The sequence below is a fragment of the Aedes aegypti genome, chromosome 1 (genome assembly GCF_002204515.2).
Source record: "Aedes aegypti strain LVP_AGWG chromosome 1, AaegL5.0 Primary Assembly, whole genome shotgun sequence".
In the NCBI taxonomy this organism is placed as follows: domain Eukaryota; kingdom Metazoa; phylum Arthropoda; class Insecta; order Diptera; family Culicidae; genus Aedes; species Aedes aegypti.
Window position 1 is genome coordinate 302,108,595 of NC_035107.1, and position 19,019 is coordinate 302,127,613.

General features: G+C 41.9%; 1 protein-coding gene across 3 annotated transcripts in view; it reads left to right on the plus strand.

Moving 5' to 3' along the window:
• Positions 1–5,924, plus strand: part of LOC5577579 — a 65,134-nt gene extending 59,210 nt beyond the window's left edge. For all 3 annotated transcript variants that reach the window (XM_021838340.1, XM_021838339.1, XM_021838341.1), the window contains exon 7: positions 4,718–5,924. In XM_021838340.1, the coding sequence (XP_021694032.1) occupies positions 4,718–4,962 (245 nt within the window). In that variant the 3' untranslated portion in view covers positions 4,963–5,924. The remainder of the gene's footprint in view (positions 1–4,717) is intronic.
• The last annotated feature ends 13,095 nt before the right edge of the window (positions 5,925–19,019 follow it).

Consider the following 19,019-nt stretch of genomic DNA (forward strand, 5'->3'; position numbering starts at 1 on the left):
GATCGATATTGGATCAGGTACTAAATTCCGGTGCGCAGCTTTAAGTTCGATTTTCCCACCGATAAAGCATCCTAAACTGGCTGCGGTCGTGCGGGAAAAATCGATCCACCAGACAGTTACAGGTTCTACCGAACCACACTGGTGAAAGAACTGTAACAATTGAATCCCTGAGGAAGGTCCCAAACGGACCGCAACGTTGGACAAAATAAAATAACAGTTTTTAATTTTGTCAAGACTGAAAAGCCAATAATATATCACCAATACGGATTACGACGAACAAATGAAGAAAAGATAAACGAAGGTCCCAATCGACAATTGAGAATGAATCCAATACCCGGACTCAAGGTCATGGACATCGTGATATTGGGCCGATATCATGTTGCTGGAAATTGATACCATTCCGTATGTTTGTTTGGCTCTACCCCGTTTGGCATAATGCCATTTGGCATAATGCCGTTTGGCATACAGTCGTTTGGCATAAAGTCGTTTGGCATAATAGTCGTTTGGCATAACAGTTGCTTGGCATAATAGTCGTTTGGCATAATTTGAAAAGGAAGATACTGCAGTGGTGCAGTAATATCTGGGACCATAAGGTGCGTCATAACATATCATGTTCCTTTTTTTCAAATAACATGGCGTAATTAGGCGTCGGACACATTTTTTTGTTAAAAATACGTTATAATATCCCATGATGCAATTCTAAAAGAGCTTTATTCGATATTGGTTTCCTTTAAAAAATGAAGATTAGAAATATGTCCTATCAACAACTGACAACGGAATGCACGATCACGAGCAGTTTACCCACACCCCTTTGCTTAATGGAAGGAATTTGATCATATTCAATGTATTTAAAAATTATGCCAAACGGCTATTCTGCCAAATAGCAATTATGTCAAACAACCGTTATGCCAAATGCCATTATGCCAAACAGCTATTATGCCAAACGACTGTATGCCAAACGGCATTATGCCAAACGGGGTAGACTCGTTTGTTTGGTACGCCCGGAGCTGGAACTCTTGATCAAGTTGAAAGATGAATCGAGAGCTCTTGTGATTACCACAGGAAGTTCTTCTGGAGCTGGCGTTGGCGATGGCTGAGTGAGGAATGCTCTCAGTAATTTCTGTAGTGAATCTATTGGAATTTTTTGCTAAAAAAAATCTCCAGGAGCTTTCCTGGGAATTGCTTCAGCGTTTCCTTTTAGAATTATTCTGTGAATCATTTTAGGGTATTTCAGGGAATAACGTCAGAAGTTCCTCAGCTAATTATTACTTTAGGCATTGCTGTAAAGAATTACCCCAAAAGGTTTTCAGCAAATTATTCCCAAAATTCATCCAGGAATTTTGAAGGTTTTTTCTCTCCTTCATAAACTTCTTTAGGGAGTTCAATGGTATAGTACTAAATTCGGTTATTCATTTATTCATAGGTATTCCACTAAACAGCTCGAAGATTTATTATCCCAAATGAACTTGTGGAGGTATTCGCGTTGAGTTCAGAAGAATTTCTAGAGGAACTCTGTAGATAACTTGCCTAGGAACTCTTGGGGGATCTTCCGGAGAAACTCCTAGCGAAAGTTCCAGAAGAAATTCTAAAGAAACTTCCGAAGGAACTCCAGATTTGGAGAAACTCCTAGGCAAACTTCCGAATTGCTAGCAAAACTTCATGAAGAACTTTTAACGTAGGCAACTTTCAGAAGAAATCTTAAAGAAACTTCCGGAGATTTCTGATGGAATTCTGAGAGAATCTCGATGGGATTCCGAGAAAATTCCTGATGAGATTCTTAGATAATCCCCGATGAGATTCTGAGAGAATATCCAATGGGATTCAGAGTGGATCGCCGATGAGATTTTGAGAGAATCCTCGATGGGATTCTGAGAGATTCCCCGATGGGATTTTGAGGGAATCCCCGATGGGATTGTGAGAAAATCCTCGATGAGAACCTGCAAAAATCATCGGTGGCATTCTTGGAAAATCTTCGATGGGGTTCTAAGAGAATTCCCAATAGGAAGCTAAGAAAATCCATGACGGCAATTTGAGAGATTTTCAGAGAAAATCGCTGAGGGGCTCTAAGACAATCCGTGAGGAGCTTTTGATGGGATTCTTGGAAAATTCATGACGACAATTTGAGAGAATTTCTGAGAGAATCTTTGAGTAACTTCAAAAAGGGATTTAGAGAGAATCCTTGCGGGCGGGAAAATTTAAATCTGAGAATTACCAGGGGAATTTCGAGAGATTGAAATTATCCTGAAATAATCTCCTCGAAATTTTTGAGGTTGAAATTCCGAGAGAATCTATTAAGATAATCTGAGCGAATGACATTTTCATCATGTATTGAGTAGGAAACGCTCTAGAGGAAATTTCGTTGGCTTCTTTAGGCAGAAAGTCCAAATGAATTCGTTGCGAAACTCAACGGGATTTCCGAAGGAACTTCTACAAGAACTTCAAGAGTTTTCTGTTGGAGCTCCCATAGAAAATCTTAGGGAAAATCTAGCGAAATTCCCAAAGGAGCATCCGAATTAATTCCTAAAAAAGTTTCCGGAGGAACTTGTGAAGGAATTCCTACAGCAACTTTGGAAGCAACTTCCACAAGAAAGGAGGATAAGACATATAGGACGAATTTCCGAGAGAACTTTAAGTAAACATTCCAGAAGAGCATCAAGAGAAACATCCGGGATAAACTATCGCAACTTCCAGAAGAAATCTGCGGAAGAACTTTTAGTGTATCTTCCGAAAAAAATCAAGAGGATCTTTTGGGAGATCTCCTATTGAGGAACTTTGAAATGATTTTTTTTTAGGAACTTCCGGGAGAACTTCTACAGTAACTTCGTGAAGAAATCCTACAAGAATTTCCGAAGGAACTTCTGCAGGAACTTCCGAAAGAAATATCAAGGAATCTCCCTCAGGTATTCCCGGAGAAACTCATACGAGAACATCTAGAGGAATACCTACTACGTTTAGAGAATACCTTTAGAGTAACTACAACAGAAACTTTCGAAGAAACTCCTACATGAATTCCCGGCAGAACTCCTACGAGAACTACAAAAGGAACTCCTATAGGAACTTCTAGAGGAACTACTACGGGAACTTCCGGAAGAGCCCTTACAGGAACTTCCAGAGGAACTACTACAGGAACGTCTGCAGTAATTTCTTGAGGAACTCCTTTGGGAACTTTCGAATGAACTTTTACATGAATTTCCGTTAGATCTTATGGAGGAACTCTGGACGATCTTCTGGAACTTCCGAAGGAACTCCTTCGGCAACTTCCAGAGGAACTTCAAGAAGAACTCCTCCATCTTCAGCTTTACAATTTCGGCAAAACAGATATATTGGATATGAAGAGGAAGAAGTAACACCATTATATCAGCTGTCAAACAGTATCGCCATAATATCCAGTGCGAACACAGTACTACAGTTATATCACGGTGCTTGTATCATGATACAACTCCGTAGTCTTAACAAGGCAATAGGCTCTACCAAGGATCCGGTTAACAAACTGAACAAGGCTTGCGTTTACAAAATCGGTTGTTTTTACTGCAGCAGGTTTATGTTGGCCTAACAAAGCGGTCTCTCGAACACCTAGCGGAAGTAGGAAAAGCTCAGAGACGATAGACAAGGAAGCAGAACAGGTACCAACAATGCTACTCAACAAAGACTAAGGCACCGGTAATACGTGGGTTTTCATCTTGATACCTATAAATCGTTCCTGTGATGTATCTAACAGCTCTTATATTTAAAATTTCTACAAAAGAAGTATGGGAACTATGGCTTTATACCTAATTTTAATAAATAATGTGTGAATACGATAGATTTCTTCAAGTCGAGTCGTTTCCACCGTTCAACAACTGCTGGAAGTGCTTCCTCCACCTTTCAACCGTTATCGGTCAGTTAATCTCGCTCTCGATCATAAAAAAAGCCTCCGGATATCGTTCTGGTTTATGCTATCATGTGCTTAGCTTTGCTTTTCTTCAGCTCTCGCTGCCCTGTGCCGTTCTTTGTTCAGCTGTTTCTCGCATACAGCTCCTGACGACATTTTTCGCGTCCATCAGTCTCATTGCTGGATTTCGTAACTCTGAATAATTGTGCCAGTCGTTTATTATAATCCAAGTCAATATTTGTGCTGTCGTAAATTTAAATTGTATTTTTTGATTCATCTTGACTTTAATTTGATTCATTTTTACTTGAAACCAAACATAAGTGTAGGTTTGAAAGGGGGAAGCAGCATTCGACGAACATCTGAACGGTGAGAAGAAAACTAGAGTTGATAACGAAGGCAGTATAGGAAAATGGTTACGTCGAAGCGGTTGACTGAAATCAACTTTTGTGGTGAAAGTAAATAGCTCAAGAATTGAAATCTGAAAGACAGAAACAAATACAGAAGTAATTGAAGAAAGAGTTAAGTGTGTCTATCCATCATGTATTTTAAACTTTCGCACGGTATTCTCCTTAAGATTTAAACGATAGCTCAACGTATTCCGTAAATGCTTCATAACGCAACCCGAGATGTACATTGATAAGAATACTACTTCCACCTTTTAGACCCTCACGTTAAGGATGTTCCCTAACGTTGATGGTTTGAAAGGTGGAAGCAGTACGTCGACAAACACCTGAATGGCGCTTAGAACTCAGACAGAAATCAGAATAATAGTTCGTCATTTTACAAAAAAAAATTGTGACAAACCTCTTACTGAGCTTTTTTTTAAATTCCTCCTTTTCTCTTCAGAGCAAGAGCAGAACGGGCCCACGTTCGAGTCGACCCAGGAGGAGGACCAGGACCTGGAGCGAGCGCTGGAAGTGGTCGGCGAGCACGTCAAATCGCTGGAGGACATGACGGTGGAGTCGGCCAACTTTTTGGGCGACTTCCTGGACAACGTGGACGACGAGATGCTGGACGGGTCGGACATTTGCTCGGACCAGATGCTCCAGTCGCCCAACACGAACGATATCCGCGGGCTGGTGCACACGTGAGGAAATCCAGCGCCGGAGGAACATACGGCGGTCGATGGGTAGGCCCGGCGACGATACCGGTAAGCGTGTGTTAGAGGATCTGAATGTGTTGACCGTTGGGGATTTATTTGCTTGCGTTCGAAGGGGAGCAACACCCTCAATTATGTAACTATTCATGTGTTTATGTAAGGAAACTTTTGAAAGTGATATTTTCGGTTGAGCGAAATTAATTTTAAGGGTATAAACTATTTTCTCAAATCCTAAGAGAAGTGTGACATAGACAAGTACGGGGTGGAAAAAGGAGTCATGGATGGAACTTGTGTATTCCTACTAATGCTAACAGAGAGTCGAATTTTTTATGCTTCATTTCATGTGTACGATTCTGAGCGAAACCGATTAGGATAGAATGTGATGTACATGTAGAAACACAAGAGTAACAAATGGAAACAATAATCCTTATTTATTCACAACCGCTATTCTAGGTGAAAGAATGGGTTTTTTTTCTCATACAAAAAGCTCCAAAATAATAACACATTTAATCGAGGAGAATTGAATGTTTCAGTTCTCCGCGGATGTAACGCTTTAGGCTTTAATACTATTATTTGGAGGTCCCCGCCGAAGCGGAGCCTTCGGATATCCGGGGTTAGGTGATGTAGTGAAAACGGACTTTTATTTGACACTAAATACGCTTCTTTACATACAAAACAAACAAAATCCCGTTCAATGAATTCTGTGAATTTGTTTATCGCTATTTTACTGATAATACTTGATAATAACAACAACTAAATCCGTTGATTTGCGCTATTATTTTCTGATTAGATCCTAAGTTGTACTCACATACATCCATTTATCATTTTTTTATTATTTTTTTATAATTAGGATACAGGAATACTAGGTTCGTTTTAAGTTGTATACAACTAAAAGCAAAGCAACAACAATAAACTCGCCCATTCGTTTACAGGCTAACTGAATAGGGAAGTCGATTTAGTTTCGTTTTTTTTTCGTTCCATCCGAAATCATTTCCCATTGTTTCTCTAGATTAAATTGTTTTTTTTTTTTTGTCGGTAGATCTTTGAATTTAAAGTCTCAGTTAACTTTCTCTTCAAAAGTTCCAAAAAATGATCAGCTATTGGCAAGGGACGCTTGAAGAATGAAAAAAAATGATTTTTCGGACTACGTTTTGTGGAAATTGTTATATGTATGCTTACAACGCCTCGAATTTACTTTACTAGAAAACGATACGCTTGCCAAAGACCCTCTTGAGCACTGCTGGAGTACTATGAAATCAGCCATCAATTATGCAGCCAAAAACTATGCTTTAAAAGAATATACGCTTGCCGAAGCCCCTCTTGAGGACTACTGGAGTACTATGAAATCAGCCATCAATAAAGCCAAACAACAGTCGATGGACGTGAGGTGATTGAAAGGTGGATGCAGCACTACGATGAACACCTGAATGGCACGGAGAACACAGGCGCCGAGGGTCACGACAGCGGAGGAAGTGGCTACGTCAGCACGGCGGATGAAGGAAACCAACCTGCCCCCACATTGAGGGAAGTTAAGGATGCCATCAACCAGCTCAAGAATAACAAGGCCGCTGGTAAGGATGGTATTGGAGCTGAACTCATCAAAATGGGCCCGGAGAGGCTGGCAGCCTGTCTGCACCGTCAGCCATGTCAGAATCTGGGAAACGGAACAGCTGCAGGAAGGGGCCCAGATAGCCGTAGCGGTAAACGCGCAGCTATTCAGCATGACCATGCTGAGGGTCGTGGGTTCGAATCCCACTGGTCGAGGATCTTTTCGTAAGGGAAATTTTCTCGATTCCCAGGGCATAGTGTATCATCGTACCTGCCGCACGATATACGCATGCAAAAAATGGTCAATCGGCAAAGAAAGCTCTCAGTTAATAACTGTGGAATTGCTCATAAGAATACTAATCTGAGAAGCAGGCTCTGTCCCAGTTGGGACGTAACGCCAGAAAGAAGAAGAAGAACAGCTGCCGGAGGAGTGGAAGCAAGGGGTCATATGCCCCATCTACAAGAAGGGCGACAAACTGGAATGTGAAAACTATCGTGCGATCATTATCCTGAATGCCGCCTACAAAGTGCTATCCCAGATTATCTTCCGTCGTCTATCACCAATAACAAATGAGTTTGTGAGAAGTTATCAAGCTGGTTTCATCAACGGCCGCTCGACAACGGACCAAATCTTCACTGTACGGCAAATCCTCCAGGAATTCCGTGAATACCAAGTCCCAACGCATCACTTGTTCATCGATTTCAAAGCGGCTTATGATAGCATCGACCGCGAAGAGCTATGGAAAATCATGGACGAGTACAGCTTTCCCGGGAAGCTCACAAGACTAATAAGAGCAACGATGGACGGTGTGCAGAATAGCGTGAAGATTTCGGGTGAACATTCCAGTTCGTTCGAATCCCGCCGGGGACTTCGACAGGGTGATGGACTTTCGTGCCTGCTGTTCAACATCGCGCTAGAAGGTGTCATACGGAGAGCCGGGTTCAATAACCGAGGTACGATTTTCACAAGATCCAGCCAATTTGTTTGCTTCGCGGATGATATGGATATTGTCGGCAGAACATTTGGAACGGTGGCAGACCTGTACACCCGCCTGAAACGTGAAGCGACAAAAGTCGGCCTGATGGTGAATGTGTCAAAAACAAAGTACATGCTGATAGGCGGAACCGAGCGCGACAGAGCCCGCCTGGGAAGCAGTGTTACGATAGACGGGGATACTTTTGCGGTGGTTGATGAGTTCGTCTACCTCGGATCCTTGTTAACGGCTGATAACAACGTTAGTCGTGAAATACGGAGACACATCATCAGTGGAAGTCGCGCCTACTATGGGCTCCAGAAGAAGCTGCGGTCGAGAAAGATTCACCTTCGCACCAAATGTACCATGTACAAAACGCTTATAAGACCGGTGGTTCTTTATGAACATGAAGCATGGACCATGCTGGAAGAGGACCACGAGCTCGCTAGGCTCTTCGGCGAACCCAGTATCCAGAAGGTTGCGAAAGCCGGAAGGGTGCGCTGGGCAGGGCATGTTGCAAGACTACCGGACAACAATCCTGCAAAGATGGTGTTCGCGTCGAATCCGGTTGGCACAAGAAGGCGAGGAGCACAGCGAGCGAGGTGGCTTGATCAGGTGCAACAGGATCTGGAGAACGTGGGCCAAAATCGAAGTTGGAGAGACACAGCCATGGACCGAGTAAATTGGCGTAACATCGTTAACGAGGTTTTATCAAAATTAATTGATGTAATACCAACTAAATAAATAAATAACAGTCGATGGAACGATTGGTTCGAGGAGGAGAGATCGGTTATCAACAGAAGCGGAAACAGTGGTGATCGAAAAGTGGAAGCAGTGATTCGAAGAACACCTAAATGGTTCCAAGGTAGGGATGTTTTTTTTTCAAATAGAATTTTCGCACTTCCAGCAAATCTAGAAACTTTCACTTATCCCGGCTATCTGGGAAGCTTACGGGGTTTAGGCTCTATGGTGACTTCCGGTTCGCAAGCGCCCCGACGACCAAAAGCCGGCGGTTTTTCGTGATCGATACTACTCTGCAAATCTAGCCTACTCCGATGAAGAGTTCCCCAACGGAGGAATATCTCCCGAAATCGGTAACTTTACGCGTTGATCATACTTCGTTGTTGGCTGGTAGAGTGCTGAAGTCGGCCCAGCGGTTCCGATTGGAGGATGGCTTCCGGTTCACTGGCGCTCCGACGACTGAAGCCGGTGATAAGCTCGTACTACTCAGAATAGCCCCCGACGGTGAATCTATCCTACTCCAACGGAGATTTCAAAGATCTTCCGAACTGTCCGAGCAGATGCCGAGGTCGGTTCTGCGATTCCGGTGGAAAGAAGCTTCCGGTTTACAGGCGCCCCGACGATCATTTGCTGGTGCTATTACGCGATCTACTCAGGTAGTCCCTGGCGGAGGATCTATCCTACTCCGACTCGATGATGATCGGCCAAGTGTCAGGGTCGATTCTGCAATTCCTGTTGGAGGGTGACTTCCGATTTGCAGGAGCCTCCACGATTTATTACCGATACTACGTTACGCTCGTTCTACTCGGTCTAGTCTCCGACGGAGGATTTAGGCTACTCCGATCGCGCCCAATGGTCTCATTTCCTCCAAAGACTGATTTGTCGAGCGCCGAGGTCGGTCCGACGATTCCTGGGAGGTTGGCTTCCGGTTCGTCGGCGCCTCGACGACCTGACGTCAAGCGCTGCATCGCGTTTCACTGCTTTGCTCGCCAGTTGCGCTGTTAGCCAGACATTATTTGCACCAGCATGTTGATCATCATATTCCAAATATTGGGATCGTTTATCATTCCATGTACCATTCCTTCTACGCTAAAGTACTCACCTAAAGCAGTCGACACCGTGTTTCGTATTATGTTGAACCTCGGGTAGTCGATTCGCATTCCACAGCGTTGGACCCAGTATGGAATCTTGTGGGACTCCAGCCGTTATTCTTAACTACTTCGGGCCGGTGTCGGTTTCATACCTCAGTACTCGGTTTTGGAAGCAATTCTTCAAAATCTAGCACAAGTTGTTGGGAACCCGCAATCTGTGCAGCGATGTGTAAATGGCCTTCCAGCTGGCGCTGTTAAACGCGTTCTTCACATCTATCGTGATCGCGGCACAGTAACGATCCCCTTTACGCGTTTGTTTCAATGCTTTCTCAGCCCTCTGTGGCACCATCCGGAATGTGTCCACCATCGGCCTTCCTTTCCGGAATCCAAACTGCCTTTCTGATAGTCCCTTCTCACTCTCTGTGCATTTCATCACCCTGTTGAGGATAACCCGTTTCAAGAGTTTACCGAGTGTATCCAGTAAAAATATATGCCTATATGACCCTGGATCCCCGGGTTGTTGGCTTCGGCAACAGTAATATTGTCTGAATTTTCTATATTTGACCTTCGTCCAGGCATTTGTACATAACCTTCCAAATCATGTCTAGACACGCAAGGACCGCTGCTTTAAGTGCCACGTTGGGTATTCCGTCCGGAAACGGGGTCTTGTTCAGCTTCAGCGCTTTCACCGCTGCTATAAGCTCATCGTTGGAGATCGGACGAGCTTCGGTCTTCTCACGTTTGAAAGCCAGAGCTTGCTGGAATACATTTCTCCGCTCTTCTTCGGACTCCCTCGTGTCTCACTCTCTGATATCGTCTCCTGACTTTAAGACAAGCAGCGCGAAGAGTGCAGAGTTCCTCGTTTCATCAGTATACGGGACGCCGACTGATTGTTGGCTTAAAGAGCATTTCTCCTCTCTGAGTACGCCTTGATCTGACCACGTTTTCTCCTAGATCTTTCAGCTTTGTATCATCTCTGACCTTACGAAGAAATGTTGCGTACGTTGTTTGGTTGTTTGCTTCAATAAGTATGGCGTCCCCCTTCGACCAATCACGTCGCGGGCGGCTAGTCACTCTCTTCGTGCCCTCATTTTCCGTTTCACTTCCTTCGCCGGGTTTCTTCCTGTTTCTTTTTGTTCTTCTGGCTTCTGATGGTTTGCAATTCTTCATCGTTTTTTGCTCCGTTCATCAGATAGTTACCCTGCTCGTTTCTCTGTTTTTTTGAGCTCGCTTCTTCTTCTGGCGAGTCTCTTTCTTCTATTTTCTTGTGCCTTATCATTTTGTAGTGCATTTTTTGGCTGCATCGGCTCTCAGTTTTTAGCGCTCTCTGTTCGTTTTCGGCTGCGTTTATGGTATTTTGCGTTAGTCCTGTCCTTCATGTACTCGTGAAGTTCATTGACCTTCTTTTTGACCTCCATCAATTTGGAATTTCCCGTTAGGCCTTCCTAGCAAATGCTGCTGCTCCATTTCGGTGTGAACGATGGGCTTTGAAACCCTAGTCCCCGTTGGAGTCTAGAATTCTTACCTGGCAGGGATGTGCAAAGTACAAAAGACATAACTACGTCATTACAGCTGACTCAATGACTTCCTCAAAGCGTGGGAAGTTGCCATTCAATAGTGATCATGACGCTCAATTGTATAAGTGCCCTAGTGTAGAAGTGTTTGTGAAACTCAGAGGAAAATAATATGCACTCTGTCTCGAAAAACACCCAGAATCCAGGTGAAAATCTTTCAAATTGGGTAATATTTCCATAGGTGGAAGTAGCACTTCGATGAACACCTGAATGGCGCTTAGAGCTCAGATATAAATCAATATGGTGATCCGTTAGATGATCGAGATTTCAAAGCTTGCAATAGTAAATGAGTCGCTCAACTGTACTGCATGGGAAACACTTGCAAAAGCTCGTGAATCTTCCAATTCATTGATTTCAAGGTGACGTGCAAAGTTGTACGAAGATCTCGGATGTTACTCGCCAAGGACAAGGTGATAGACTTTCATGTCCATTGTTCAATAATGTGCTAGAAGGTATTGGAAACAGTTGAATGTAACAGCCGGGGAACTCTTTTCTACAAATCCAGTCAAATTGTTTGCTTCGCGGATGATATGCGCACATTGTCGGTAAAACGTTTGTATATCGAACCCTTACATATTCCTAAAATAATTCATGGATTAATCACTTCAGAATTCTCCAAAAAAATTACTGAAGGCAGACTTAGAAAAATCTAGGGAGAATATTTGCAGAAACTAAATTGGTGGTGCAACGAATATACGAATTCCGTGAGAATTTTCTGGATGATTCCATGATTTCTGCATCAGCTATTGTCAACGCACGCTTGGAAAATGAAACAATTTATTTTTTTCTGAATACGTTTGGTTGACATTCTGATCTGTATACATAAAAAACACCTTGAGTTTACTTTGCTGGAAAAGAATATGCTTGCCAATTACGCAGCCAAAAATGGAGTCGAATGGAACGATAAGTTCGAGAACCAGTGTAGATATCGTGCCAATTACGCAGCCAAAAATGGAGTCGAATGGAACGATAGGTTCGAGAACCAGTGTAGATATCGTTTATCAGCAAAAGCAGGAACAGTGGTGATCGAAAGCTTGATGCAGTGCTTTGACGAACATCTGAATGATTCCAATGATGTAGATAGAGAAGTTCAAAATAGAGGAAGACATAACTACGGCATTAATAGCTGGCTGAATGGCATTCATAACATCATCTCCTCTAAGCGTAAAAGGGTTACTTACCATACTTGCAATCCAGCTCATTGGTACTAAACCAGCTGGAAAAGATGGTATCTGAGCGAAACTCATCAAGATGGAATCGAAGAAGAGGCGCAGTCGATAGCAACATCGTGTAAGTGGGACGGAAGGAATCAAGAGATCGATCGGTTCGACACAGGGGTCTCGGCAGAACGTTGAATGCTGTATTCGGGAACGGAAACAGCAGAAAGAAGTTGAATGCAAGGAGACAAAGGATCTGTAGAATAGCAGATGAAGGCCAGTTTTCTCAGAAGTCTAACGTATCCCGTGAAGGCTTTATGATGCGGGACAGATAAGAATGGGAGCATCCTTAACGTTGAGGGTCTGAAAGGTGGAAGTAATACTTCAATGAACACCTGAATGGCGCTTAGAGATCAGACAAAAATCAAAAGGATAATCCATCAGAGGAACGAGTTAGCACAGCTTTTAGTAGTAAATAAGATCAAGTGGTGCGCTCAAGACGAACTTTTTGATGGTCGCACAACTTTGCTGCACGGCAGATACTTCAAAAAGCTCGTGAATCTTCTAATTTATTGATTTCAAGGCGATGTGCAAAGTTGTGCGATGATCTCGGATGTCACTGTAGTTCCAATCTCGCTTAGGACAAAGTGATATATCTTCGTGTCCATTGTTCAATATTGAGCTAGAATGTGTTACGGACAAGTCGGATGTAACAGCCGGAGAACACATTTATAAAGCTCCAGTCAAATTGTTTACTTCGCGGATGATATGCGTACCGTTGTTCAACTACTAATGTTACTTGGGAATATCTGGCTTATGTAAATTATTTGCGCGATATGTATGTATTCTTTTAAGGAACTGGTAATTACTTAACATTTTGAGTTTTCTAGTTCTTTTTCATTAAAAAAGTTAATCTTATGTATATCAATTGTAACGTTTCAGTTTTAATGCATTCTAAAGTCCGAACTCCAAGTTGTCTCTTCATAACCTTAAAATATCTCTAAAGCGAAGTACGAAGAAAGTAAAAGTTCTCGATTGTTGTGAATTATAGGAACAAAAGCAGTAGGAATCCAGTCAGCAAACAAAAGTCAGGTGATACAATCTAGTTTATCGAAATCTTTATGTACCTTATTCGTATAAGTATCAATATTGCAAGAGATTGAAAAGCAGATGGGGGTGAGAAGATAATTCAACGCTAATACATACAAAAAAAAACATTAGAGTCGCAACCTAATCAGTGTAAAGAAAGGAAGCGGTGTAAATCGGAAAAAAAACAAATAAAATAAAAAAGACCGTTCTAGTCTTAGTCAAATCGAATCTGATATGCTTACTGACAAAAGACAAACCAACACATTGACACATTGCATTGGAAAAACAATATCGAAAAACACACTCACACTCATGCATAAAAGAGTATTCTTCCGTCTGAAACTATAAAGCTAATGAAATACAACATTTCTGTCTTGTATGTGTGCGTGTGCGTGTACATATCGATGAATTCGTTATCATTGTTCTCTAATCGCCGGTAGCCATCCTGATTGTGATTGTGTAGAGACAGAAATGCGTTGATCAATGCCGAAGATTGATGTGTCATTCATTTAGTGGAAAACCAGAATGCAAGCTTTACTAGTTCATATATATACTGTAATTTGGAACCGAACTGTCTGCTGGTAAGATACATCAAACAACTTGAGTAGTGTAGAGATAAACAATTTTCGGGTATTGCAATGAACAATATGGCGCCGTTTTTTTTTTGGTTTGATTCGTTGGCAAGAGCACTAAGCCCAGTATTCTCACACTTACATTCATCAACACTCACAATTCCATCGAAAACAGGTTGACGTTTTTTGGCTGCCATTTAACAAAATGGCAGAAAAGGCAGATTAATACATTGTGTAATGAACTAAGTAGAAGACAGAAAAGAAAAAAAAAACCTAATACTGGAAGAATATACGCCATTATTCAAGTTAATTTTTATAATAAAATTCAAGAAAAATCTCATCACAGAAAAAGCTTTTCATTTGTTTTTAGAAAGCCGTTAGTTACCGTCATGAGTTGACGTTGATATCCGAAAACTATCCCAAGGCTACCACAAGTGTGTCGAAGTTATCACTCTCACGGTGCTCACCAGCTGTTTAATATAGCTATGCTGCATGTCTGGGCAAAATTTTAAAAAACATCATAAGGCCCGTCTTGATGTTACGACCTTTTGATTGTATAAGTCAAAAAAGGAAATCTAGAATATTTGAACTTGTTGAGTTACGCCCTTTCAGAGGTGTAACCATAAAAAAAACACTAATTTTGAGTTACGCCCTTTCAGAGGTGTAACCATAAAAAAAACACTAATTTTAAATAGATTAATTATGAATGCTAAAACAGTTAAGCATGTTCAAATGTTTTCAATAACATATTGCACTGACATGCTTAGCGTTTTTCACAATTACTTGATTTTTCATGGGCTTAAGCGCTATAAGGCATTACGGAGCCAATTTCATCTTGTAACCAAATTATTTTTTGTGGCACAATATTCTGGATAGTTTGGTGAGCCCATGTACTCACGATTCAAATTATTTTACATGCAACTCATTGTTACCAAACTGTAAGTATACTTCAAGGCTTAAGGCTGCTTTCAGGCTTAAGTTTTCTGTTGGGATTATTCTACGAGTGGCATGAGGTGATTTGATTTAAACGGCGAGTCACTTCACTCGAGTCGAGAATTGTCACCTCGCTATACGACACCGACAATTGTCACCTCACGCCAGTCGTAGAATAAACCCATGTTACAAGTAGCAATCCGTCATACTTGGTTAAGTTTTTCAGTGTAAATAGGGTATGGAAGAATGTGAAATCAACGACGTTGAAAGCAGCGATATAAAATAAAAGAAAATTATGCAATGTGTAGACTTTTCGTTATTACTTTGCTGAAAACTTTTCTCTTTCTTCTTGGCATTACTTCCTCACTGGGCCAAAGCCTGCTTATCAGCTTAGTGTTCAATGAGCACTCCCACAGTTATTAACTGAGAGCTTGCCTTGCCAAAGTTGCCATTTTCGTACGATGATACTCTATGCCCAGGGAAGTCGAAGATATTTCCATTACGAAAAGATCCTGGACCGACCGGGAATCAAACCCAGACACGTTCAGCATGGCTTTGGATTGTAGCCGCGGACCACTCGGCTTAGGAATGCCCCATGATTATAACGTACGTATAGCCGATATGTATCAATAAATATGGATAAAATGGCAATGAGACAAATTAGAAGCGTGTACGAAATATGAACGCATCTCGGTATTTCATCTAAGATTATTATGAATTTCTTTATGTTCTCTTTAGGAATTTGTGGAGGATTTTTTTAGGGAACTTCTAAAGAATACTTGTTTTTTTTTTTTTTATTTGAATCGTGGTTTACGGCTAACCAGCCGAGTGGAAGTTTAACAACTACCGAAAAGCTAAACATTACATATAATTTGCAATTGGATTAGATGGACAAATTGATGTGAAGATTTGCGAAAAAGTTACACGTCTTCTCAGTGAGAATCGAACTCACGACTCCCCGATCTCTAGTTGGGGCGCGTTAACCACTACGCCATGAGAGGACTCATGAACGCAGAAGTTAACCTGAATTCGATTTCAGCTCAATAATCACGTGGTTCTTTTTCGCAAAGTGCACCTCTTTCGGAAGAATTAGATGCCCATCCAAACACAACGCTTTCTATATATATCCAATGCTTAGCCCGAGAGCGCATTGTTTTTTTAGGTATGGGAACAATTCCTAGAGCAACCCCGGAGGAATTCCTGGAGGTATTGCATTGAAATTCCTGGAAAAACTCCGGAGAAACTCTTAGAGAAACTTCGGAAGAACACACAGAGGAACTCCTAAGCAATTTTTGAAGGAACTCCAGAAGAATTCCTGGACGAACTGCAGAGGACTTCATGGACAAATTACGGAACGATTCCTGAAACAACTCAGGTAATATTCCTAGAACAATTTCTCGAAGGAACTCCGGAGAAATTTCTGGAGGAATTCCAGAAGAAGCCCTAAAAGAACTCCAGAGAAATTCTTGAAGTAATTCGAAATAAATTCCAGAACACATTCCAGCTAAATTCCTAGATGAACTGCGAGGGAATTCCCTGAGCATTTTCGGAGGAATTTATGAAAGAAATCCTGGAGCAACTCCGGAAGAATTTCTGAAGCAACTCCGGAGGTATTCTTGAAATAATTCAAGGGGAGTTGATGGAGGACTCCCGAGGTATTTTTGATGGAATTAAGAAACAATTCCTAGAGGAACTCTTTAGAAGAACAAACTCAAATTGAGGATGAACTCCAAAAAATATTTCAAGATAAACTCTAGAGCTCAAGAGCAACTCCTGAAGGAATTTCGGATCATTTCCTGGAGGAACTGCGGAGAATTTCCTGGAGGAACTCCAAAGAATTTCGTAGAGAAGGGGTTCATAAGGAAACTTCAGTGCAATTTCTGGATGAACTCCAAAAAGAATTTCTAGGGAAACTCTGGGCCTATTTCTGGAGGATTCCTTGGAGGAACTCCTGATGCTTTGCTGAAGGATCTCCGGAGGAATCACGAAGAATTTCCTAGAGGAACTCCGGAGGATTTCTTGGAGGAACTCCGGAGGGTTTCCTGGAGGCACTTCGGAGAATTTACTCCGGGAGATTTCCTGGAGAAGCTCATAGAAATGATAATAAATCTTCTGTTTAGTTCTGTTTTGTCTTTCTGTTTAGTGGAACACCTGTAAGTAGATGAAAAACCGAATTTAGTACTATACCATATAATTACACTAGAGTTTGTATCCTTTGACAGATACGCGTATTTCGACCTCAGGCCGTCTTCAGTGTCGTGTACGAGACTCAAGTCTAGTACACGACACTGAAGTGGTCGAAACACGCGTATCTGTCAAAGGATACACACTCTAGTGGAATTGAATGGTATAGTACTAAATTCGCCCAAATAACCACAAGCATTAAGGCATTACCGTATTTCAACTTTTATTCAACGAGTGCAATGCATCATTGCTTTTATTCAGCAATATGCGTGCAGTAATGCTTTAATTCCATTTTATGAATGCAATGTAGCATTGTTCTATTGTAGCAATGAAATGTGCATTAATGGTTGATATACGGTCACCATTCAATGCTTCATTGCATCACCTTACTCAATGCTTCATCGCAACAAAAATGGCAAGATTTCATTGCTCTATTTATTGTCAACCTTCCCCTCACTCAGGCAAATAGACTATAGAAATAGTTGAATATCGCTTATGAAAATTCGCCACAAGAAATCTTGTTGAAATTCGTAGATTTGTCTTACGAGAAACCAGAATTTGAAAACAAAAAATAAGCAACAGCCTGGAATTGAACCAAAAACCTTACGATTGATAGGCCCGTGCACACACCACACGGCTATCGACGATTCAATGTGCCGAGATGCTAAAACGATATATAAAACGTGAAGATTTAGCCCCACACAATGAAAACAAAACAAAATCTCAACAGCAAAAAAGCGACAGCCGTGGTAAACTTGGAAGTGCAACAGTCGTGTCCACTTACTTATTGCGCACTTCACCCCAAATTGGACTATCACAATGTTTGTAGAGTGCAAAAAAGTGTGATAAGGGTGCTCGCTTGCATCGGATCATTAAAACGTATTCGGTACACTTGTTCCTTGAACCACAAGGAATAAGTGAACTAAAAACACCATCATGATTCGACGTAATCCTGAGCTGCCTACACACTTTGAAGGAGCTTACACACTTGGGACGGTCCAACTTGGAGTGAAATCGACAATATTTATCACTGGCAATGAAAGGGAGCAGCTTGAAGTTGCACAATTTTCCCGGCCAATACATCCAGCATTCATGGTCCGGAGGATAGGCGCGGCGAGTCATCGAAAACATCACACAATTAATTTAGGTTCAAATCCCAGCAACAGGGAGTAAACAAAATACACATATGAATCATAGCAAAAAAAAGCAACGCTGACCTGACATCCAACGAACAAAAACATTTTTGTGTTTCTTTTTTTAATTCTTTCCTTCATGCATTAAATACACTTTGGCTAAAGCTTTTATACGGTACAGACAGTAACTATACTTTAGCAATTGCCAACATAGAGCTAGGAAATGTAGCCGTATTTACACTTTAATAGCGCCCTTTTCCACTTTAATACTGCATTAATGAGACATGTAATGCAGTATGACTTTATATGCCATATTTTATAGAAGCATATAAAGTGATATTGATGCAACTATATACAGCTGTACGGTTACTTGGGAAGATTCGGATCGATCAGTTGAACGTGAGTGAAGGCCCAAACGCAATGATAGCGGAACGGCAACGGAATGCGGAACCGGTTCGCCAGCATGAACTATAATCAGCTTGTCGATTCAGTGTTGATCCAATTTCATTCGTTGTCAGCTCAGTCGAGATGTTGTGATTCATGCTGGCGAACCGGTTCCGCATTCCGTTGCCGTTCCGCTATCATTGCGTTTGAGCCTTGAGAGTGTGTGATGGGAAAACGAACGATGGGTCGAAGCCGAACTGAGGGTTCGGTTCGATGAATGAAAAGTTTGAATGCGAAAAAGAGCGGGGAGATATTTCGGGGCGTTTGGCTTCAGTTAGATAGCAGCGTGAGTGAGAGTGGGTGCTGGGGAACGAACGATGGGTCGAGGCTGGACTGATGGTTCGGTTCGACGAATGAAAATGTTGAGGGCGAAAGAGATGGGGGAATATTTCGGGACGTTTGGCTTCGAGAAAAATAGCGGAGGTCTCTCGGAAGAAGCAACGAAGCGAACCGACCCGAAGCGGCTTCTGACTGATCTGGGAATAGGTTCGTCGTCGCGGTGACGATACGGGTTTTCGATTCTGTTGACGAACGTTATAGCAGTTGGACGCGTTATTTTGTTAGTAAAACTTGGCTTCAGAGTCCCAAGTTGTATTCCCGTTTAGTTTA